This window comes from Chaetomium tenue (assembly GCF_020726465.1).
Source record: "Chaetomium tenue strain MPI-SDFR-AT-0079 chromosome Unknown F5144scaffold_1, whole genome shotgun sequence".
In the NCBI taxonomy this organism is placed as follows: domain Eukaryota; kingdom Fungi; phylum Ascomycota; class Sordariomycetes; order Sordariales; family Chaetomiaceae; genus Chaetomium; species Chaetomium tenue.
The window spans coordinates 2,202,347-2,225,992 of record NW_027117329.1 but is presented as its reverse complement, the minus strand read 5'-3'; the positions used below and the strand labels follow the sequence as shown (position 1 = coordinate 2,225,992).

General features: G+C 57.9%; 6 protein-coding genes across 6 annotated transcripts; 4 read left to right on the top strand and 2 right to left on the bottom strand.

Moving 5' to 3' along the window:
- Window positions 1-608: 608 nt before the first annotated feature.
- Window positions 609-2,760, top strand: F5144DRAFT_29123 (cytochrome P450). Its single transcript, XM_066783817.1, has 2 exons — window positions 609-1,205; window positions 1,293-2,760. The coding sequence occupies exons 1-2, from the start codon at window positions 931-933 to the stop codon at window positions 2,677-2,679; spliced, it is 1,662 nt and encodes a 553-aa protein (XP_066648267.1). The 5' UTR covers window positions 609-930; the 3' UTR covers window positions 2,680-2,760.
- A 945-nt stretch (window positions 2,761-3,705) lies between these two features.
- F5144DRAFT_29007 (uncharacterized protein) lies at window positions 3,706-5,959 on the bottom strand. Its single transcript, XM_066783804.1, has 2 exons — window positions 5,359-5,959; window positions 3,706-5,297 (listed from the first exon to the last, which is right to left on the bottom strand). Exons 1-2 carry the CDS (start codon window positions 5,720-5,722, stop codon window positions 3,874-3,876), a joined length of 1,788 nt encoding a protein of 595 aa, XP_066648266.1. The 5' UTR covers window positions 5,723-5,959; the 3' UTR covers window positions 3,706-3,873.
- A 507-nt stretch (window positions 5,960-6,466) lies between these two features.
- On the top strand, window positions 6,467-11,730 carry F5144DRAFT_543068 (pectate lyase superfamily protein-domain-containing protein; the record flags this gene model as incomplete). Its single annotated transcript, XM_066787216.1, has 3 exons — window positions 6,467-6,627; window positions 6,681-11,645; window positions 11,727-11,730. The coding sequence occupies 3 exons, from the start codon at window positions 6,467-6,469 to the stop codon at window positions 11,728-11,730; spliced, it is 5,130 nt and encodes a 1,709-aa protein (XP_066648265.1).
- A 637-nt stretch (window positions 11,731-12,367) lies between these two features.
- Window positions 12,368-13,388, top strand: F5144DRAFT_28874 (uncharacterized protein). The gene has a single exon (XM_066783790.1). The coding sequence runs from the start codon at window positions 12,533-12,535 to the stop codon at window positions 13,325-13,327; it is 795 nt and encodes a 264-aa protein (XP_066648264.1). The 5' UTR covers window positions 12,368-12,532; the 3' UTR covers window positions 13,328-13,388.
- A 2,792-nt stretch (window positions 13,389-16,180) lies between these two features.
- F5144DRAFT_554849 (uncharacterized protein) lies at window positions 16,181-17,931 on the bottom strand. Its single transcript, XM_066787866.1, has one exon. It carries the CDS (start codon window positions 17,469-17,471, stop codon window positions 16,530-16,532), a length of 942 nt encoding a protein of 313 aa, XP_066648263.1. The 5' UTR covers window positions 17,472-17,931; the 3' UTR covers window positions 16,181-16,529.
- A 2,608-nt stretch (window positions 17,932-20,539) lies between these two features.
- F5144DRAFT_522828 (uncharacterized protein) lies at window positions 20,540-22,825 on the top strand (the record flags this gene model as incomplete). Its single annotated transcript, XM_066786755.1, has 2 exons — window positions 20,540-21,952; window positions 22,034-22,825. 2 exons carry the CDS (start codon window positions 20,540-20,542, stop codon window positions 22,823-22,825), a joined length of 2,205 nt encoding a protein of 734 aa, XP_066648262.1.
- Window positions 22,826-23,646: the final 821 nt, after the last annotated feature.

Here is a 23,646-nt window from a genome sequence, read left to right as displayed (position 1 = left end):
GGCTCAACACCTTTGAACTTCTTCTTCATAGGTAGATATAGCTTAGTAACTTCCAAGGGTATTATTCTCGGCGTTGCACAAAAATGCCCTGTCACCTGGGGTAGCAAGCCAGGCTCGTTCGATTATCTTGAACCTGGCGTTCAACAGGGAAGGAACAACCCGATGCAAAGACAGCAAGTGTTCGTGGCCACTTTCGCCCCCGCCTACCTTTTCGGTCAACGCAACCCATCGTCCCATACTTTGCAACACCAAATATCGAAAGACACGACAGTGCCGACGCAATAGCTTACGATTGTCTACCACTGGAGTGACAAGTTCGGTTGGCGAACATGGCCCCCAATCTGCCGATAAAATCGTTGCACAACAGCCTCCTCGCACCAAATCTATGAAGCTGCTAATCACACAAGATTCCGCTCTTGCCGAGGCTCGCTCTTGTTGTTGTTCCAGACGAAAGTTCCAAGGAGCAATGATTTAACCGACCAAGGAGGACGGTCTCTGCTCATTGGCCGAGCGCACGGAGCCGGAATCCCATGAATTGCTCCGTGTCCTGCTTTGCAAATGCAACACCATTTGAGACGACCCAGGATGGTTAATGAGGAGTGCGAACCCCGAGCGATCCCAAGTGGGCCTCTTTGTCCACCTACCTCGCTGAAGGAACCGCGCAAGCGATTTAGTCGCCTGGGCCGCAACTTAAAGCCTTGATGACTTGAACCCTTCTCGGATGAACCAAGCCCGTGTATTCTCTCCGTTGGTTCATACTTTCGGAGGCTTTTTGCAGGCTTTGTGCCGCGAATAGTCTGCACTCTAGCGTAGGACTAGCTAAGGCTTACAACGCGCCAACGTCATCTTCACTCTCGTATATTACTTGGGTGTATCCGTTTCCTTGTTGGTAAATCGTTGTCATATCCCAGAGAGACCTATCTGCCCATCATGGCCCCCTACCGCTCCATGTTAGCCGCCGCTCTCGGTGGCGCCTACCTCCTCTCTTCAGGCCGAATCCCCCAATGGCCGGTGCCCGGCTTCCTGACCGCCTTTGCGGTCCTCTGGGGCACCCAGGTGCTGGCGTGGGCTGCGTGGGTAGTCATACTCTACCCGAAGGTCTTTTCGCCTCTGCGAGGACTTCCCGAGCCCAGCGGCAATTCGTGGTTCATGGGTCAGTGGAAAACGATTGTGGCACTCCCCACGGGGGGTCCCATGTTGAACTGGTACGTGTGGATTTGCTCATTCCCCTCAACATCAAGTCTTCTTCTTGTAGACTTTCTTATAGGCCTGCTCGCTGACCACCCATCCAGGATCGATTCCATCCCAAACAAAGGACTTATCCGGTATCTAGGCCCATTCAACCAAGAGAGGCTCTTTATCACATCTCCCAAGGCTCTCGCCGAGGTGCTTGTCACCAAGAACTACGAATTCATTAAGCCGGAAGCGCTTCGCTTTTCCATCGGCCGCATCTTGGGTGTCGGCGTCCTCCTTGCCGAGGGCGATGAACACAAGGCGCAAAGGAGAAACCTGCTCCCGGCTTTTGCCTTCCGCCATATCAAAAACATATATCCGGTCTTTTGGACCAAGTCGAGGGAGGGCGTGGAAGCCATGACAGAAGCCATCCTCAAGGAGGCTGCCCAACGAAACGACGCAGAGAAGAATACGGCCGTCATTGAAGCGGGCAACTGGGCCTCACGCGTCACCCTCGACATCATCGGCGTCGCGGGCCTTGGTCGTGACTTTGACGCTATCAAGAACCCGGACAACCGGCTAACACAGGCCTACGCCCGTATCTTTAGGCCGAGCCGCCAGGCGCGCATTCTCCAACTACTAGGCATGATGTTTCCCCCGAAACTAGTTGCTATGTTGCCGGTCAAGCGTAACGAAGACATCGGGGTCTCAGCCAACTTGATCCGAGCCGAGTGCGCCAAGATCATTCAGGAGAAGAAGCTGAAGCTGGCACAGAAGGAACCGTCCGACCCGGACATCCTGTCGGTGGCCCTGGAATCCGGCGGCTTCACCGACGAGAACCTCGTCGACCAGCTCATGACGTTCCTCGCCGCCGGCCACGAGACCACGGCGTCGGCCATGACCTGGGCCGCCTACCTACTCGCCAAGCACACTGACGTCCAATCCCGCCTGCGCGCCGAGATCCGCGAGCACCTCCCACCCCTCTCGGGCAACGGCTCGACCGTCTCGAGCGTCGACATCGACCGCATGCCCTACCTCAACGCCGTCTGCAACGAGGTCCTGCGCTACTTCGGGCCCGTGCCGGTGACGCTGCGCATGTCGGCGTGCGACACCAGCATCCAGGGCCAGTTCGTGCCCAAGGGCACGCAAATCATGCTCGTGCCGTGGGCCATCAACCGGTCCGAGGGGCTGTGGGGCGCCGACGCCCGCGTCTTCGACCCGGAGCGCTGGATCGCCAAGTCGGACGCCGACAAGCGCGCGGCCAGCGGCGGCGCCGAGAGCAACTATGCCTTCATGACCTTCTTGCACGGCCCGCGCAGCTGCATCGGCATGTCGTTTGCCAAGGCCGAGTTTGCGTGTCTGTTGGCGACGTGGGTGGGGCGGTTTGAGATGGAGCTGCATAACAAGGAGGAGATGGATGAGTCTAAGATTGATATCAAGGGTGGGGTGACGTCGAGGCCGGCGAAGGGTATGTATGTCAAGACTACTGTTCTTGAGGGTTGGTAAGGGTGAGTTGGCTATCTGGCTATGTTTTGGGTATTTGGGGGGCTGCTTTTCCTCCTGGGGTAATAATACCCTTCTTTGTTGTATTATGTCATTGGGGAAGATCTATATTTTTGGAGTTTAGGGGCCCTGTACTACTATCAAGAACGGAACAGGGCACTGCTATGTTTCCATTTTCTTTTTGGCTTCCAGCCGGCCCCAGACCGAGAGTGAACCCTGTCAATATTGTTTTACGGATTTGGCAGCAAGCTGCAAACCGAGCAGGAAAAGGGTACGACTCCGAGGCAAGGGGGATGGCTCAGAAACCATCAACCCTACCTCGGCGACTGTCCCGTTCGCTTTGACCGGTCGTCTCTGTCAAGCGGAAGGGCTTTTTGAGGGCGGGAAGGGAGGAAGTGCAGTTCATCGTCGCCGGTTATCTAAGTGGCTGTCGTTCGGTCCATCCTCCGGCTGAGACAGGCCAGGGTGTTTGAGACTGCATGCTTGGCGTATGTAGTGTATGTAAGATGCATGTGCGTATTGGGAAGCATGTCTCTGAAATGCGCCGAGCCGATCGGCGATCTTGCCGAGAGATGTGCAACAGGGAATCAGGCCTGGGTTGCACTTTCCGGGAATGGCGCCCTTCCCAATCGGGTAGGGCGCACCGTCAGACTCGCGTCTTCGCACGGGCCTGGCATCGCCCTTGGTGGCCCATGTACAACCCTAACCCTTGGCAAGAGTTTCTGAACATCCGCACATCGAATAGCGACGAGACCTCGGCGGGGCACAAATCCCACATTTACAACCCTTACGTTGCAAGGCGACGTCGCCATGATGGGCCGCACGACTTACTGCTCGCTGCTCTATGGCATCCCGCCATAATCACGGGTGGGTACTCGTCCATTATCCTGATTTCCTAGGCCCGATGAGTATCACTTCCATGACAAGATTATCACCGAGAGGAATGGTGATAACAAGAAGGACTGCAGGGCAGGTAGTATAAAGTCACTCGTTTTACAGGACTCTAGGAGTTCTCCAGTCAAACAATCGTGAGTACAGCTGTGGTATACTTGTACATTAACACCACTGTCACACCGTGTGAGACAAACCCCCCTTGTTGTAACCTTTTGGGCTTCACCGAATCTAGTCACCTCACCCCTTCCGTACCCTCAACCCGTGCCGGCGAACCCTTGCAGAGTTGGGTCCAGCGGAGATTCGTCACGACGGAGTCGCCGTTGCTGTTGCAGATGCGCAGTACGAGCTTCCATAAGAAATGACTGTCGAGGCCACGGCTGTGCCGCAAGCACCGTTGGCGCAATCCCTCAAACCATATCCAAAGTTGACATTCTTGCAGAGACACGAAGGCTGGGGACTGGCGCACCCCAGAGCCGAGTACTGCGCCACCATGTTGTTGAAGCAGGTCTGGCCGCAAGAAGGCAGAGCAGCTACGCCAGTGGCCGTGGTCGTGTGCGTAGCCGATGCGGTAGAGCAGTACGCGCTCCCATACGCAATCGCACTGCTGCCCACAACGTTGCCACATGCTCCGGTGGAGCAGTCACGCAGACCATTGCTAAAGTCGGCGTTGTTGCACAGGCAGTAGGAATCGGAAGGACTGGAGCAGCCGAGGGCGGAGTACTGGGCCACCATGTTGTTGAAGCAGGTCTGTCCGCAGGAGGGCAGAGCACCCAGACCGGTGGTCGTGGCCGTGTGCGTGGCGAACGCGGTGGAGCAGTACGCACTTCCGAAAGAGATCACGGTGCTGCCAACGCTGGCCCCGCAGGCGCCGTTGGAACAGTCGCGGAGGCCGTTGCCGAAATCGGCGTTGTTGCAGAGGCAGTACGAGTCCTGGGGGCTGGAGCAACCCAGGGCCGAATATTGCGCGAGCATGTTGTTGAAGCAGGTCTGGCCACACGCAGGTAGGTTGGATACGCCTGGGATTTCGGTGCTAGGGGCAGTGGTGGTTCCGGGAGTGCTTGATGATGGAGTCGTGGACGTTGAAGTCGTCTCAGGAATGGAGGAGGTTGAAGTCGTCTTGGTAGTGGAGGAGGATGAAGTTGTCTTGGTAGAGGAGGTGGTAGAGGTGGCCGACGAGGTGGTCCCAAAGGTGACCGACGAGGTGGTGGAGGAGTTGGAGTTGGAGGCGCAGATTCCGAAGGCGGGCTGGCATCCACGCTCGACATAGCAGTCGGCCGGGTTCACGCCGCAGACGCCATTGACATTGCAGCACCGGCCCCAGTCGGGCGAGCACCGGTAGCCCTCAGCACCGCCGCAGGTACCGTCGGGGGTCCACGGGGTGCCTTCGGGCTGTTGGTCCTCCTTCCAGATGTCGCAGTCGCCTTCCTGACACGTGAACAGGCCGCAGTACTCAGGCCCCGTGCCACACCGACCGCCAATGCTGCAGCAGTTGCCCCATCGACCGGTGCACGAGCGGAGGCCGTGGTCCTGGCCGCATGTGCCATCGGTGCTATAGATGAGATCGCCGTCGCAGACGCCTTCGTAGCACGTGCCAGGAGCGCAGTCGGCCGTCGAGTTGCCGCATGTCCAGGTCTGCGAGTTGCAGCACTGCTTGTCGGTGCCCAAGCACGTGGCATTGTTGTTGGGGGGACCGCACTTGCCGTCGAAGGCTCTGACCGGCTCGATAACTTTGATCAAGTCAGCTTCAGTCCCTTGTTTTCATACGTGGTCAGTGGGCGCATCACTTACAGCCCCTGACGCAGTACTCCGTTTCCGGCTGCACATCGCTGCAGTCGTTTGCGAGGCTTGGGTTCAGCCGGAAGAAGACGTCGTTGGAAATGCTGTACCGCTGTGCCAGCTGTGAACATGTGTAGTAGTTGACCTCGGCGGGCGTGGTCGACCAGTATCGGCAGTTGATTTCGCCCACGGTGACTGGGATGGGGATTCCCTGGGTAGGTAACGGGTCGGCCGCGTCCTGCAACACTCTGAACCCGCCGGAATTCCATCGGTATGGTTGACAGTCGGCCTCGTCCTGAGCCGACACCAAACTTGGAACAAGAGAGAGGAACAAGACGACGCGCCGGAGCGTGCCATTGCGGTGAAGGGACTTCATGGCCGATTTACGGTTTTACCTGAAAGTCTGGAAGTCACCAAGAGTTCACAATGCAAGCCCGATGGGGGAGATGAGACAGCAGCAGCACTCTGATGGCCCACAGGCGAAATTTCAACCTCAACCTCAAGCTCTGATATATGGAGGAATTCTTCCCCGTCAAATTCACGATTCACCTATCCATTGCTCTGTCTCCGGTTAACGGTCTAGACAGGGTTCAATTCGGTTGTGAGAAAATTTTCACAATAACATTGAACCAACTGACCGAATTATGTTACATCCCCCCTTTACTCTGCATCCAAATTTCGAAGCTATCGCGGAACTTGTGTTGGTTCATGGTCGTAGTCTGTTGGTTCACGGTCGTAGTCTTGAATGATGTGGGCATCAGACCCTGGATGCCATCCCAAAAATAGGCGCAGCAGCCTCACGCCTGTCAATGACACTCAATATTGCGACCAAGCGCGGGCCCTAGCGGGACATGGACAGGGGGATGATGAAATTGGATACATGTATCCAGCAACCGAAGTTCGAAAAAAGGCGACGACCACGCCGACTACCGCGGAGGTACGGAAACGACATGGAGCCGACCAGACGGCAGAAGGATTGGGTGGTCCGGCAACATGATATAAGGGGACCCTTCCATGGAACTCAAGGAAACAGCCCAAGGCTCGCCCACTCCATCACGGCCTGTACCTCGTTCCATTCGTTTTCAGCAACAGTCTGCCTGGCTGGCACTCTGCAGTGACCATGGCGTTGTTGTTCCTACGCTATGCCATGTGGCTGGCGGTAGCCCTGCTTGCCTTGGATCCCAGCTCTCGGGCAGCCGCTCAGTACTTCCAGAACTTTATGGCAGTTCGAATATTAGACCCGACGACTAACCCGCCAACGTTCTACGATGGCTACAAATAGTGAGTTCGGATTCTTCTTCTGGTTGACCAATAATCTAATTACCGTAATGCAGCCGACCGACGCCCGACAACACGGCGGTGTATCGAAACGTCATTGACACCCGAAAGCAAAGAATCACAATCTATTACAACTGCCACTACATGACCAACATCTGCCAGAATGTCAATAACTTCAAGGCCACGACACGGGGGCGGGATCTGCATCCCGGAACGGCGATCCCGGCAGGCATGTACACGTACGACTTTGACAGCGGCGAGGCCGATGACGATGACCCCGAAACACGCCAGTTCTACCGCCGCCAGGCATCGTGCCCGAAGACGTGGAAGAACTCGCACACGTGTCCCGAGCCGGTGGGCCAGCAAACTCTGTGGCGGCATGACGGGCCGTGGTCGTCGACGGCGCTGGAGCCGGGCACGAAGAACAATACCCTTAAGCACGAGCGCAACGCGCAGGGCCAGATCACGCGGTACTCGCAGTTGCGCTACTCGTGCGACGAGTTTCCGCCCGCCACGTGGGTCGAGGGCGGCAACGGCTGGGACCGCACCACGCCGGCCAGCACCTTCTGCGCCGGCCTCTCGTGCAAAGCCGCCGGCTCCAACACCGCCGGCGTGGCTGTCAAGGCCGAGCAGAACTGGCAGGGCGAGGCGCACGGTAAGCTACGCGCGTTGCTGCTAAGTCACATTGAAAAACGCAAGTCCGAGTTCCCATGGCACAACAAGGACGAGCCGCAGCACGACGTGGCCTTTTTCGACTTTGCCGCCTTTGACATGGGGCCGGACGGCTATGCCGCCACCATCTTCCGCAGCGATGACGTCCTCAAGCTTGAAACTGATTTCAGCTTCGTCAGCCAGGCCAAAAGAGAGGAGACGCCAGCCAACAACCCAGACGAACCGGCACGCACGCCCCGATTGCTACCCGGACGTACCAACCTCACCGCAGAGCAGACGTATCAGCGTCTGCTGGCTGGCCACGGCTTCCGTATCGGCATCCCCGCCCACATCAACGGGTCTGCTGTAGCCCAGCAGAGCCTATTGGGCGGGCTGGGTGGCATCGAGATGCGAGCTGCCGGCTCTTCCGCCGACCTGAGCGGCCGCGCAACGACGCCGCGTCCTAACTCTGCTGGAGCCAGGACTCCCAAAACCGCTCCTAAACGCCAAGTCACGTCTAGCTGGAACTCCACCGACGGCAAGCCTCTACTGAAGACTGCGTCCGCCGCCGACCTCGCCAGGGCCCGGAGCATCGTGGCCGATGCTATCGCTGCCTCAGCCAAGCTGAACAAGGCGCGGCTGGCCAACCCGGCGCGCAACCAGTACCGTCTCAAGCCCGGCACCGTAATCGGCGGCAGTGTTGCGACGGCGCCTAACAACAACAACAACAACACGCGACGAGACCAGAGTGGTGATGACAATGATGCACCCCCCACTCCGCTCCTCGTAATCACCGAGGAGATCGCCTGGGCCGCGGCCCTCGTGGCCGAGGCCGAGGCCGCGGCACCGTCCGGGGGTGTGAACTCTGGAACTACCCACTCTAACCCGTCCAACTCGAGCTCGAGCGGCGTCAAGCGCCGGGCCCCTGTCCGAGGCACGTACTGGATGGAGACCATCGCGCGCAGAGGCACCGTCCCCTGGGGCGACGACCCGACGTACAAGGTCTTTCGCAACGTGCTCGACTACGGCGCCACCGGAAACGGCGTGACCGACGACACGGCGGCCATCAAGGAGGCCCTGAACGACGGCCGGCGGTGCGGCGAGAAGTGCAACGGGTCCACCATCAAGAACGCCATTGTGTACTTTCCCCCCGGCACCTATCTCGTCTCGAGCACCATCCCCTTGCCCTTCGGCACGCAGGTTATCGGTGATGTCCTCGACCGGCCCCTGATTATCGCCTCATCGTCGTTTACGGGCCTGGGCGTGCTGTCCACGGACGAGTATACCGGCGGGGGTACCGGACCCGACGGAGGCGACCAGCAGTGGTACGTCAATACGGCCAACTTCTACCGCCAAATCCGTAATGTGATTATCGACGTACGCGATGCTCCCGCCACAGAGAACACAGCGTGCCTGCACTACCAGGTCGCGCAGGCGACGAGCCTACAGAACGTGGAACTGCGGGCCGGGCCGGGCTCCATGGGTATGTACGCCGAGAACGGCAGCGGCGGTCAGATCTCGGACGTGGTTTTCAGCGGCGGCGACGTCGGGCTCTACGGCGGCGCCCAGCAGTTCACGGCGCAACGGCTGCGCTTTGACGGCTGCGACACAGCCGTTCACCTGTTCTGGGACTGGGGCTGGGTGTGGAAGTCGGTCACCATGACCAACGTGAACGTCGGCTTCCGCTTCGTAGTGAAGGACCCTTCGGGGTCCGTCGGCTCGGCGGCCGTCCTGGACTCCTCCTTCACCAACGTTGGCGCTGCCGTCCTCGTGTCGCCGCCCTCGGCTGACGTGGCCTCGCGCAGCACGGGCCTGGTGCTCGAGAACGTGGCCGTCTCGAGCGTGACGGCCGTCGTGGCAGACACCAGCGGGACGACACACCTGTCCGGAGCCGGCCAGTCGCTTGTCGACCACTGGGTGCTGGGCCCCGTGTACAACGGCTCGGTTAGCGCGCGCTCCTTTTCGATGGGCGGTAAGGTGGGCCGGTACCGCCGAGACGGCGGACTCGTCGACTCGTCGGGCAACTACTTTGAGCGTCCCAAGCCGCAGTACGAAGACCGCGCTGTGGGCGATTTTGTCCACATCAAGGACTTTGGCGCCGTGGGCGACGGGGTGACAGACGATACCGCCGCCGTCCAGAGCGCGCTGTACTCCAGCCAGGGCAAGATTTTGTTTGTGGACGCCGGCTCTTATATCCTGACCGACACCGTGGTCGTGCCAACCAACGTCAAGATAGTCGGCGAGACCTGGTCGCAATTCGTGGCCTTCGGATCCGCCTTTTCCGATGCGAACAACCCCAAGGTTATGGTGCGTGTGGGTACGACCCCCGGCCAAGTGGGCAACGTAGAGATGCAGGACTTGTTTTTTACCACGAAGGGGCCGACGGCTGGCGCCGTGCTTGTCGAGTGGAACATGGCCGCCGACGCCAAGGGGTCGGCTGCTCTCTGGGACTGTCACGTCCGTATCGGCGGTGCTACCGGGACCGATCTGACGCCGGCCGAGTGTCCGCCCCTGACCTCGGGTATCGCGCCGGGCTGCAACGCCGCTAGCCTGATGATGCACCTCAAGCCGGGCGCGTCGGGCTATTTTGAGAATATGTGGCTGTGGGTGGCCGACCACATGATCGACGATCCGGATCTCGGCGACGCTAACAACACCATGGTACAGAACTCGGTCTACGCGGCCCGTGGCTTCTTGATCGAGAGCACCGCGCCCGTCTGGCTCTATGCCACGGCGTCGGAGCACGCCGTCTATTACCAGTACAACTTCCACAACGCTTCCACCATCTTCACCAGCATGATTCAGACCGAGTCGCCCTATTACCAGCCTACCCCCCCGCCTCCTGCTCCGTTTGCTGACGTTGTGGGCAAGTTCCCCGGCGACCCGGACTATACCTGCGCCCCCGGTGAGTTCAACGGCTGCGACGAGTCTTGGGGCGTCATCATGCGCGGCTGCGAAGACATTCTCATCACAAGCGCCGGCCTGTACTCGTGGTTCTCGACCTACGCCCAGGACTGCATCGATGGGCAGGCATGCCAAAAGGCCATGATGCTGCTGCAGGGCAACCACGCCAGCGTGCGGATCCAGAACCTCGTTACCATCGGCACCAAGTACATGGCCGTTATGGAGGGCCAGGGCATCCTAGCCGCAGACAACCTCAACGTGGACGCGCACCCCTTTTGGTCGCAAATCTCGATTCTGGATGTCGCCAGCGACGGCGCCCAATTCAACGATATCATCTGGGTCCATCCGGACATTTGGAACATGGACGAGCCCGAGTTCTCGTGCGCGCCGCCTTGCAGGGTCAAGCTCCCCCCGTACACAGGCGCCACCTCGGTCGTCAACTTCCCGCTTATGACGGTCAGCAAGGACGCCTGGACGAGCACCATCACGGTGCCACCCATGACGCTGTCCAAGCTGGGCTTCGAGATTATGACGCTGGACGAAGGTGGTGGCGGGGGGCTAAAGCGCCGTACCGCGTTCGGGACTGTCTGGCCCGTCCCCGCCACGACTAGCAACTGGCCCGCCGTCATCTATCGCGGCCCGGACGGCGAGACTTCGACGGCCAGCCCGACGGGGGCCTTCCCGACCCCCCCGCCGTCCATTGGGCCCGGTGCGGCGCCCCCGCAAATGGGCGCCTGGCCGGCCCAGCCGCTGGTGGTGCGCGCCGCCGCCGTCGACCCCAACGCCGATATCGACGAGAAGGCCAAGGAGTGGCTGTGTCGGCAGGCTGCCTCAAACCCCAGCTACTGGGACAGCGATCTTGTGAAAGATTGCCCGGGCTACTTCGGCCCGGGCCTCGGCGAGATTCCCTTAGGCCCCGGTGGCAACGGCTTCGGCTGGGGCTGGGGCTGGGACGTGCCGGAGATCACGGGCAATGGTACCTCGTATGGTGAGCTCGAGCTATGCGATCTCCCGGAGACATCCACCACCACCACCTCGGCAACCCCGACGCGCACGACGGCGCCCTCGACCCCGACCCCGACCAAGAACCGCGCCGATCCCAACAAGAACACGATCCACTGTTTCAACAGCGGGCAAAAGATGAGTAACATCCGGCTGCAGAACGGCCGCAATTCCGCGTGTAACAACCTCGCCATGCAGGCCGGGGTCTCGGGCCGAAAGCGCGGGACCGGCGAGATAGAAGGGCCCTTCCTGGTCGACAGTAGGTTGCCGTTCAGCGGGAGCGAGGAGATTCATTGGACGTTTGAGGTCAAGGAGGGCTGCGTGTGGACCTTTGACTTCGACGAGTGTCTGCACTACCTCAAGACCCCTGTCGATAGCTGCGACTGCGGTGGCGAGAACGGCAAGCAGGGCGGATATGGCTCGAATAATTGCCTGAGTTGGATGTTTGACCCGAATAAATCGTGGTAAGTACCATGGGCTGTTCCAAGTTCTTCATGTCATGTATCATCCATCTGTTTAGGATATGATGTACATACAGTACCTAGGTAAGGGATGGCAGAGAGTTAGCTCACTGTTATCTCACAAGGAGGCTTCAAAGATTAATGTATAAATGTAACAATCTTGATCGCTTGCGAGAGAATAAAACGAGGACACACCCAATAATACCCGAGACCGAGACCCCAAGAGGCAGTCTTGTTTTAGGTTCGCCAATCAAGCGGGACTTGGCTTCTGCACTTGGTTTTACTGGCTTGGGCCTTCTCTGCCCAGAGTGTGCCCGGGGTGAGGGCGTATGCGGCGTAGACGACGCAGAGGCGGGAGGTCGAACAATGTATGGAAATGACATTGTATGGAAACACGTTGGGGTCGGGATAATTATGGCGCCTGCCGTCTCAGCCCGTTCGGTACCTAGGTACCTTGGTACAGTCCTCTCCCTGTTTGTTCGCTAGCGCATAACTTCAAGACCGGGGTCCTTGCTAAAATCCCCAACTCGACGGTAAAACCATCAATCTTTTCAGGAAAAAAAGAATTGGAGTGAAAGAGTCTCTTCAAGTGTTTTTTAATATCGCGTTCTCTTTCTCTTTTTAATCGTTGTTCGGCTGTCGAGGTAGGGGTTTTCAACTTTTGGACCAGGACCGTACATGGTTACCAGTACTTGTAGGCGTTACAGTACATACCTAGGTATTTACACGACTTTTGGCTTGATTCAAGCCTACCTACTTGTATTTAGGTGCGTTGAGGCGCTTTTGGCACGGGTATTTTACAGGGCTACTCCATCTCCATCTCCATCTCTCACAACACTTCCGCCACAATTACATGTACCCGCCTGTCAATTCATTCCCCCGTCGTTTCCATGGCCACGGCAAGTGCACCCGCCGACAGCGGCGAACGGGTTTTCCCACAATCAAGCACAGCTGGCAAGCGACTCTTCTGGAGGCTCAATGGCCCACTCGAGGGTGCTATCGAGGTCTCACCGTCGGAATACTACGAGCCGGGCGCCTTGATGGAGCCGTATTTCGGCCCGGACGGTTCCCTCCACCCCGTGTCGCAAGCGTCCCTCGTGGAGCCCCCGGTGTCGTCCAATACCGTCCGCATCCGGTGCGTCAACGAGCGGGAGCGGGTTTGGGTCGAGGAGCACTCGCGCTGCCACGACGGCCCCCTTTACCAAGGGTACACGAGACGCCTAGGGCCCCGCCCCGACGACGAGACCTTCGATCCGAAAATCCACGTGCTGGAATGCTGCGGGCAGAAGCGGCCCTGGTCCTACGACACATATCTCCAAGTCGCCGCCCAAGGCGAATTCCTCACCGTGCACGAGTATGTCTCGGCCGTGCACCCATGGCTGATGGCCATGCGCGATACCCTCCTGGACGCCCTGGGCAAGACAAATTACCAGTCCAAGTGGCCGCCTGAGACCAAGCTGGCTGTCGTGGATCTAGGGCCGGGCCCGTTGCGCATCGATAATGAAGACAAGTGGGCCTCGTGGCACAAGAAGCCGCCCGTGCCCCGCCCTGCAAGTGATCAACCCCAGCTTTCGGATGGGGAGTGGCGCCGCGGGGCTATGGCGAGGGCGATGGCAAGATCTGCGGCAATAATACGCGCGCGAGAGGAAGCGGCACGAGCAGCCGAGATGGAGAAAGAAAAGTAAACTGGGACGATCGGCAAGGCCTGCCAACCTGCATCCTCCAGACAGTGAAAATCACCAGTTTCTCTCTCTTCTGCTCCTCTGCTCTTCTGCTCCTCTGCTCTTCTGCGTGCGCAACACAAGCTCAGTACCCTCTGCAATGTGAGACTTTGGGTTCGCCCAAGGTCTCCAAATTGGCCCCAGGAGCTCCGTCTCCAAACCACTGGGTGGGCTGGGCGAGTCTCGGTTGAGGTGGGGTCTCAGGACCGAACTCCAACCCCGTATCCCCCCGCGATCTACGATCTCGGTATGGAGTAACAAAGTGCATTGCAGAGCTACCCTGACAACCCTGACAAAGGGGAGCTAGCGAGGGTGGGTATTGGGGGTATACACGTATACAAAAGAGACCCCCCTGGTGCTTGTGTAAGCTCGTCGGGCGCGCTCCCACAGTATGTAGCTGCTATGTTTAAGTATGAAAAGGGCCTTATATCATCATCAGCGCGGGAGCCTGAGTGGTTTAGACGCGCACTCACAGAATAGCTGCGGAAAACATCAATGTGGAGACGGGGAAAGCACCTTTGCTCGGCGGTTTGCTGTTTACCGGGCAGGTCCGGGCGACCAGGCTACAGTGTAGACCGTGTCCTCATGGCCTTCGAGCGTCGCTACACACTCGCTTGTTACAGGATCCCAAATCTTGACAGTTTCATCGTCTGATCCCGATGCTAGCCGGGCTCCATTGGGCGACCAGGTTACCGACTGGACGAACTTGTCATGCCCCGAAAGCGTCGCTGTACACTGACCATGGTCTAGATCCCAGAGATCCCAGACCTTAACAGTCCGATCATCTGAGCCTGACGCGAGACGAGCTCCATCGGGCGACCATGCTACTGACCCAATTGAGCGTGTATGGCCCTCGAGAGTCAGTGAACTTGTGTAGTCCCCACCCCAAATTTTTATAATCGTGTCATCCGGCCCAGACGCAAATTGGTTTCCATCGGGCGACCACGCTACTGACAAGACCAACTCTCTGAAGGCCTCAAGAATCATTGTACACCAGGTGTTTGTCATATCCCAAGTCCTGATTGTTTGATCTTCTGACCCTGATAGAAGCTCCCATCCATTGGGCGACCAAGATACCGAAAGGACCGCGCTGTCATGGCCCTTAAGCGTTGCGACACACTGGGCAGTCGCTAGGTCCCAGATCTCGATCGGCCCGTCGCGCGATCCCGACGCAAGCTGGGTTCCATCGGGCGACCACGCCAGTGACAAGACCGAGCCTGCATGGCTCTCCAGGGTTGCCGTACACTGGCCGGTGGCCGGATCCCAGATCTTGATGGTCCTGTCAGCCGATCCCGACGCAAGCTGGCTTCCGTCGGGCGACCAGACTACCGCGAAGACCGGTCCGCCATGGCCCTCGAGAGTTGCTCTGCACTGGTGGGTCGCCGGATCCCAGATCTTGACCGTGCCGTCGGCTGACGCAGACGCGAGCTGTCCGAGGTCTGAGTCGGCTGAGTGCAAGTCGTCGCCGTGCTCGTCCGGTGCCGGGGGTCCGGCGCTCTCGTGGACCGCGTGGCTTGTCGATTCTTGGACATTTTCATTGTCTGTGCCCTCCCCGACGGAGGCGGCGGTTTGGGTCATGCCGCAGTGCGCGTCTTGTGTTGACCGTGGGAATCACCTCTTGTCTAGGTTTAGTCCCTTAAAATCCAGTGTTAGTGATTGGTATAGTCTTAGAAGAGGAGGACAGGGTAGAGATAGGTAAGGTACCTTACCTAAATGGACTTGGGCATCGGCCAGCTGGTAGTCGCCAGAAGCAAACAAGCTACCTAGTGAGCGATGTTGTGTTGAGGCATTGAGGGACGCCCAGTTGCATTGGTACAACCCTAACCCCCCGAGCGAGCAATGAAATGTGATTACATACGAATACTACCTACTACGAATAACTATTGTATTTGATAAGCGAGTGCACTCCGGAGTAGACAAGCGAGCGTGTCTGTCTCCCTCCCTCAGACCCCTCCATTGAAACATGAAACATCTGTGCTCACCAGCCCCAATCCGTTTCCCGCCGTGCCGTGGCTGAAAGTCAAGTCAAGGGCGGGCGGGATGGCGGGCGGGGGCTTGGTTCATGCAAGGCATCACGGGCCATGTTTCAGTTGCGCTCACCACCTCACTCCAAAAGCGGATATAATGACTTGCATCGTTCGTTCCCTTGCGCAGGGAGTCGTTTTTGACGCAAGGCACGGACTGGCGGACGGCCGGACGGCCGTCTTGACGCAGGATGCACCTCATCGCTGCTGCGCATTGTTTCTTCAGCTGCCTTTACAGGTCATAGATAGATGAATATTTCATAGATGCAAACGGATCCAAACCCCCAAATCCGGCTACCTGATGAAAGCAGCGATGCAATGAGGCACAGGTGGGGGGACGGGGGGGGGGTCCGTCAGCAAACTTCCATGTCCTGCTCCACCTTCACCCGCTCCCGCTCCCAGCTTGTTGCTCGAAATAAACCGAGAGACATGTTTGCTCGCACTCACCTCGGGCCCACCTCACCCTCACCTTGCTTTGGCTTTGCCGCGCCCGCTCCTCCTTCCGTTCCTTAGCGAGGGTGTGCCCGCCGGCGCACGCTGCACGCGGCAATCTGCCGGGTTTCAGTCTTCCCTTGATCCTTCCCGCCCTGCTGTTCCTGGATTTGTGGGGGGGTCCGGGTCCCGGTCGAGGGTTGCCTGTTCTCGTTTGCCTGTCTTGCGTGTCTTGGCTCATTCCCTTGGGAGGTCGGTGGGTTATGCTCTTTGTCTTGAGGGGTTGGTGTGGCACGGGTAGAGATCGAGCTAAGGTAGCTGGGGACGCTGGGAAGGCGGATGGGTGGGTGAGGTGTGGAAGGTGGGTTTGGCGAGAGCCAGCATTGGAATTCAGAGTTCAGGGTAGGTAGGTAGTAGTAAGTCGTGTAATATTTACATCGTGAATCATGGAACTAGCAAAACTAGCTGTCTGTCTGTCCGTCTCTTTGCTCGTGGGGGTAAATGCTGGTGCCATGGCATGCGTATATCCCCAAATCCAAACTCCTCGTCCCTCATCCTCGTAGTATTCCAGTCCAACCCCAGAAAACCCAACCCGAGATCAAAGAACGCCAGTCCTTCCCATCCCACCTCCCATAGTTAAAACATCCAGCCCCAAGGGCAAGTATTAGTAGTACACATAACTGTAACACACATCCATTAACAAAAGAAAATCACCTCCACGTCCCATGTATCCTCCCCCTCCTCAGCGCGCCCCTCTTCAGCCCCACATCCCCATTCAGCATGAGGCTCTTCCAGCGGCGGCCGACGGTGGCGCGGTCCTTGCCCAGGCTGCGGGCGCAGTCCTGCCAGTCCGACTTGGTCAGCTTGAGCTTCTCGAGCACCAGCTCCACCAGCATGCGGTCCTCCTCGGTGCTCCACGCCGACCCGTCCGTCTCGAGCACCACGTCCATGCCTCTCCTGCTGCTCGTCTCTGTGTCTGGTGATGTGTGGCCCGTGGAGGTGTCGCCGTCGCCGGAAAAGATCGAGGAGAAGGACGAGTGCAGGCTGTGGTAGTCGGCGCGCTCGAGCCCGAGCGGGATCACCTCGGGCGCGATGCGCGCGCGCTTGGGGGTGTGTGGTGGTGACTCCTCTGGCTGGTCGTCTTCTTGTGGTTGTTCTTGTTGTTCTTGGCTGTATTCTTGTCCGCCGTGTTCCATGTCGCTGTCGTCCTCGTTGTACCGGCCCAACTCGTCGTCGGCGGCGCGACGGCGCTTGTTGGGACCCCGTGGGGCCGCGGCTTGTTGCGCGACCGACGCGGTGCGCTTGACGATGCGCTTCCTCGTGAGCCCGTGGTCGCCTGTCGGCGCTGCGCTATCTGTCTTGCGCGAGCGCAGGCGCAGCTTGAGTGGTGGCGGCGCGTGCGCCAGAGGGGGTGTGGGTAGTTGCGCGTGCGACGAGGCTGGTGGTGTGATGGGTTCTTGAGCGATGGAAGGTGTTGCGGGGTTGGTGAGGAGGGATTGCAGAGAGCGACATGTCGAGAAGATGTTGCCGATGGCTGTCTGTGGCGAGACCTGGGGAGGGCTGGCGGGCGGCGAGGTAAAGAGCGCGGCCTGAAGGCGCGTCAAGGGGGGTGTCTGCGACGAGTCGCACGGGAGTGCCGACGGCATCAACATTGTGGCGCGTTTGATCTTTTCGTTTGTTGGTGGTGGTATGGAAGTGTTGATGTTAAAGGCGTGGTTGCAAAATGCGGGCAGCAGCGGTATAAGGCACACGAAGAGTGCGCTTGAGCTATTGGCCAAAACGCTTGCGATCCAGAGGAAACGGCTGGTTGCGACGAGGTCGAGAATGCGCCGTTGGCTCTCAATGTGTTGCGAATCGTGGGCGGTGCCAGAAAAGAAGCGCGCTATTCAACGTCGGACAGCAGTTTCAGAGAAGGTATCCGTTAGAGTACTGAAAAGATGCGCGATCGTGGGTTGTCTGTTGCAAGAGGCTGGAGGTGTGGACGCAGACCGGACGAAGGTGAAGAGGGAATCCGTTGACGGGGGACCGGGAGAGACCAGAGGAATAATGCGCCTCATAAGAGCAGGTCTGGCTTAGCGGCAGTCAATTACAGGGGATACGATGCGCAGAAAGTGGACCACATGATGGGATAGACAGGGCTCCCAGGTGGTGCGCAGGGCGGCCTGGCCAATGGCGATCGCTCGGCGCGATGCAGGTGCCCCTCCTTGACTCCCTCCACAGCTTTTTGCTCATGCAAGCACTTAACGGAGTGACGAAAATGGGGCTTTACAAGGTCACTCAGACAAAGACGCTCGGGTTACAAGATGGGGGGCAGTGCATGAGGTTTGTATCAGGGCGTAAGTGGCGGACGGGGAGCTAATTCCTAAGATACCCAAGATACCCAACATTTAGGTTTCCCATCTCCCACATTTCCAATAGGTAGGTAACCAACCTGGTGCAGACCGCGCAGCAGGCAGAGAGGCAGAAACCCAGAATCCGGGCACGGACAACCTACGGACGGAAGGGAAGCCTGTTTCAGCCTTTTCTTCTCCCTTCAGGGTCGGTTTCTCGGACCATGCTGGATCAACCCTGCCCGTGTCGGCGCAATGACCATTGCTTCTTCCCTAAGTCCATGTTCCCTCTAACTAGTCATTCGTACATCCCTTCAACAGCAGTCGATGGCGGCAGCGTCAACGGTACAGTACCTATGCACATAGTACCTAGCTACAAAGTATCCCGTACTTCGGCTCGCCCGGGCGGCTGATCATATCCCAGGTTCTATGGGTGGTCAGCCTAGTTTGCCGTCCGTACTTGCGTCAGCTTCCAACGGTCGAGGGCTTTCTACTGCCTTCCCGATGACACCTTTTTGGCCGCCTGTCCGATATATCCAAGGCACGACGTGGACAAGGGCGTGCGGGAACAAGACACTAACGGGTCAGATCGCCAGTCCCAAGTATCCAAGTCCTGGCCTGAATGCAGGAACAGAATAACTAGTGGCTTGATCAACCGGGGTCTGGGGTGTTCTCCCTCTCTTTGAACCCCTGACTTGTACAAAGTAGGCAAAGGCTAGTCTCGAAGATCAGGTGTCAGGACAAAAAGAAAAAAAAACCTTTTCCTTGGCTGCAAAATCGCCAATCTCTAAATTTGCCTCTCTAAAGCCGGTCATGACAGGAAAGGAACCTGGCATGGGGGTGGCCTAGTTTTGGGAATGAGATGGTAGCGATGATTCTAAGCGATGATTCTTCGATATGAAATGGTGTGCCTCCACCGCCCAGAAATTCCGGGTTTTGCAGGGCGGGCATCCCCTCCAACTTGCAATCGGTTTGGGGACAGAAGGCAAGTGGGCTGGGAGACGCGTCACGTCGCGAGAGAGACGCGACGCAGACGCGATTTAGTGTGGGTCCAATTTAAGACCATTGACCAATCCCTGGCCACTAGTGAGTGGCATGTTTCAATGATTGGTGGAAGCACCCAACGGTTTTTCTGGGCCCTGCGGCGGCCCCACCATGGAGCTTTGGACGCTTTGGTCATTTTCTGCCGAGGCTCCGATTTTTCTTGGCCTTGCGATAAGGCAACTCATGAGCTCATCCGTCATCTGTTATTCGCGTCACAATTCAAAACCAACCAACTTGTCGGGAAACAGGCAGCATGGGGAAAGCTCCGAAGATCCTGAATGAGTAAGAGCCGTGGAAGATCAGCCTGATCTAGGTCCGGAAACAATCAGGGCTGCCCGTTCGCTGTGGAGTACGAATAGCTATCAGCAATCCGAGATACACAATACAGGTAACTATACAGAGTACAAATGCGTAATTTGTAGCCTGTAACCTGTATTCCGTATACAAGTACAGCTTTGTTTACCCCCCTTATTCGAGTCGTCCGATTACTCCCAAGTTGTTGCAGAGCAACCACTCCATGACCTACTCAGGCACATAGCTTGAGGAGGCCATTCTCTGTTGCCGGCTGGCCCTTGCTCACCCCCCTCTATCCTTGTTTTTGTTGAGATGGAGTGATTGTGAATAGGTCATAGAACAGGTATTTATTTGCCAGCGTGGCGTGGTCACCACAAGCACAAATTCTGTTCTTTCCCCCAAACAAAGAAACCGTCTGAACTCAGCGGTCCACAGAATTGGTTGAGCCGGGCGCCCCTAACGCATAGGCAAGGAAGGGCCTCCATAGTAAAAACAGGTAAGCAAAGCAAGCAGACGAAGGAAGCGCAAGCGGAATATGGGGGAATGCAAGGACAATCATGATGATGTAGTCCAAATCAATCCTTTCTCCGGCATCTGCGTGGAAAACAGTTGTATCCTGGGACTAGGAGTGGATTACTTAGAAAATGGTGACTATTCTGGCAACGGTGTTACAGGAGAGGGCAGGTTACTTCGTGGCTGCTCGGTCACCAGTCTGAACAGATAGGCCATCAGGCGTGATTAGGGCTTTATTCACTTCCCTCCATCCCAAGTTGCCCCCCTCATTTGCTCTGCTTTTCCTGCTTCTCCTGTCATGAGGGTAAACTGTAACACATCAGTTGAGATGGCAGCCCTTCTCTCCATGCCCTACTTAAACCCCCACTCCCTTCCCTCTTCCCTTCGAATATTCCCACACCATTTTCCCACCCAGAAGTCTTCGTCCATTTACCCCGCGTCTCTGCGGAATATCAGCAGCGCCTCAGACTTTTACTCTCTCAACTTTGCTTCGAATAAACTGCTTCTACTTCCAGCGGCATCACCGCTTTGCTTCCATGATGGACGAGGAGCCCCACGACCAGCAATCTCTGGCAAATGCCACACCCCCTCCCAACAATGATAACTCTACGCTCTCGGAGCCTGGCAACGAGAACGCAGAGAACGCACCTGTCGGCACGTCAGAAAACATCGAGGTCGAGGAAATCCCCTCACTTGACACGCTCTCCAAGGACGCTTACCGCACCCACCGCAAATGGTTCCCCAAGTATGGCCGGGTCCAGAAGTGCGACTGGTGCAACGCCCGGGCTCCGGGCACCCTCCATGTCTGCGTCCAGTGCTCTATCCGAATGTGCGAGGACTGTGCCCGGAACCGCCTCTGGCACCGCAACCGGACTCACTTCATCGATGCCGATACCTTGGACTGGGTCATGAAGAAGATTCCGAGAGCACCCAGGCCTAAGCTGCCTAAGCCACCTAAGCAGCTCAAGTCACTCAAGGTGAAGGTCCCGTCTAAGCGGAGTGCCGCTCCGGACAGCCCGGACCAGAGTCATCGGGCTCTCCCCGCCGCTCGTCGTGTCAAGTTCGAGGATGAGGACGACGATGAGGATGAAGAAGACGATGGCGATTGGGCCCGTGATGGCAATAACTTTGACCAAGCCCGCACCAGACAGCCGCACTTTAATGCGCCTGTCCATCCCCGCTATGAGTATGGCCACCCTTACCATCAGCAGATGCCCAGCTACTACGATTACAACCAGGAAGCTCTTCGCTATCAGCAGGCGGCCGCGCATGGCGGCTACGCTCCGTATGGTAGACCGGAACTGCCTTTGCCTGGCTACCATGACCCTAGGGCTTTAACTCCGGCAGCCCCTTCTATGGCCGACTTGGGCACTCGTCAGGGTGGTCGACAGGCAGCTGCCAAGGCCAGGCAGAGTATCAGCGAGCAGTCTCGCCGTGACGACGACGATGCCAGCGAGACTGGTGTAGACGATGAGTTGGGCTCTCAACAAGATGAAGACGGCGGCGAAGTCCACGAGGAGAAGAGCAACAGGAGCCGCCGCCGCAGCGATCAGGACGCCGGCAGCGTCTCCCGGTCGAGCACTGAAGGTGGCCGCGCTTCTACCATCCATGTCGCTGCTGCGCAGGGAAATCGCATGTCGGTTGACCCGGAGATCTCACTCCGGGAGCGTGAGCGCGACCGCCTTGTCGTCGACGTCTACAACTGGATTTACGGGAACAGGCCCAGCCTGGGCCCTCACCGCGTCCGCACGCAGATCCCCGACCGGTGGTTCGGTCCCCGGGAGGCCTTGGCTCCGCCGTACTATCCTCGTGAACCGGGCCCGTATGGCCATGGGCCGAACCCTCCTCTCCACCCGGCCTATCCTCACGGGCAGTACCATGTCAATAATCAACACCAGAACATGTACCTGCCTCCGGGGTACTCGTATCCTGCCCACCAGCCCTACCAGGAGGTAAGTCTTTTTCATTTTTCTGCTTACCCTCTTCACTCCCTTTTTCACTACCAACCCAAACTAACAACTCCCCTTAAACAGTACAACCAATACCCCATCCACCCGCAACACCAACCTCCCCACGGCCACGCCAACACCACCACCACCACCCACCCCTCAACCGCAACCGCAACCCCCCGCCCAGCGGCACCCGCCCACCACCAGCACCAACACCAGCACCACCCCCACCCTCAGCACCATCCTCATCAGCCGCAGCAAACCACCGCCACAACCGCCGACCGCATCCTGCTCGAAGAAATGTGCCGCGCCTGGACCCACAACTCCGTGCTCCAACGCCTCATCGCCTCCAACCACCGCGTGTACGCGATCCACCTGCTGTGGGACGTGTGCGAGCTGCGGCGGCGGGTGGCATTTGGTGTTGGTGTTGACGACGAACATCATGATAATATTGATGGGGGCGAGGGTGTTGGTGGTGTTGTCGGTGTGGTAGGGGAAGCGTATGCGTCGTCGCAGACGGTGCGGTGGTTTGTGGCGGAGCGCGATAGCCAGTTCCGGCTGGAGTATGAGCAGAACCAGCGCGTGGCGAGGGGGCGGGAGCGGGAGAGGGAGTGGGAGCTTGAGGAACGGGCGCGCGAGCAGGAGCAAGAACAGGAGCAGGAGCAGGAGCAGGAGCGTGCTTTGCCGGCCCGCGGCAGTGGCAGCAGCAGCGGTGGTGGCCCGTCGGCGGCGTCGGGGCAGCAGCGCGTCTACCGCCACCGCCGGGGGGGCAGTGTTGCGTCGAGTGCGGCTGCTGCCGCGGCGGTTGCTGCTGCTGCGTCGGAGCAGGGCGCCAAGGATGATGCTGAGGAGACGGAGACTGACATAGAGGAGTGAGGGGTGTGGTAACCACCGGGGTACTCACGCCCACTCGCTCGGCTCCCTCCACCAGTCATTTTCTAGAATCGATAGCATTTGCGCCCACTCACTTGGAGCTTCCCGACACGACATATTCGCCACACGACACAGCCTTGCTTCCTTGCTTGATCGTCAGCAATGTCAGGCATATCCATCGAGTTGGGCTGGTTGTGGAGATGACGTGAGGGGGGCATGAAGAGTCGACCTTCCCCCCTATTGCCTTTGGCATCTGGCATGCGGTTCTGTATTGGTATTTGTTTGGTTTACCACGCCTGCTTTCACCATGGGGTTGGTCCTCTGAGCGATCATATTTTGGCGTTCGGCGGCGATTTAATGCTTTTTCCTTTTCTTACTTCCCTCAATACTGTTGGTGGTTTTCCCGGCTGTTCTCGACGATCCAGCGTTTGCTTTGTGGAGAGAGAGAGGAATGAGGAGGACAAGATGGGGTTTGGCGACGAATGACAATCAACGTTCGACATGTTACTGCTTTCTTAAGCCTTGTATTTTGTGGCAGGCTGGGTGGTGACTGGCGGCAGCCGTCTCTAGAGAGGGAGTTATCCCATATTGTATTGTATTATATTGTACATAGATGTGTCAAGAATTGTGTAGAAAGCCGTGCTACTGTGAAGTCTTGTGATATGTCTAGCCTCATTGAAGTGTAGTTACTATAAGACACCAAGTTAGGTCTCTAAAATGCAATCTCAGAAGTCATATATTATATTGTTATATCTATGTACAACCACGCTCCCTTGCCCAGACTACTATGTGCTGCGCTGTATCCTACAGGAATAATCCATACA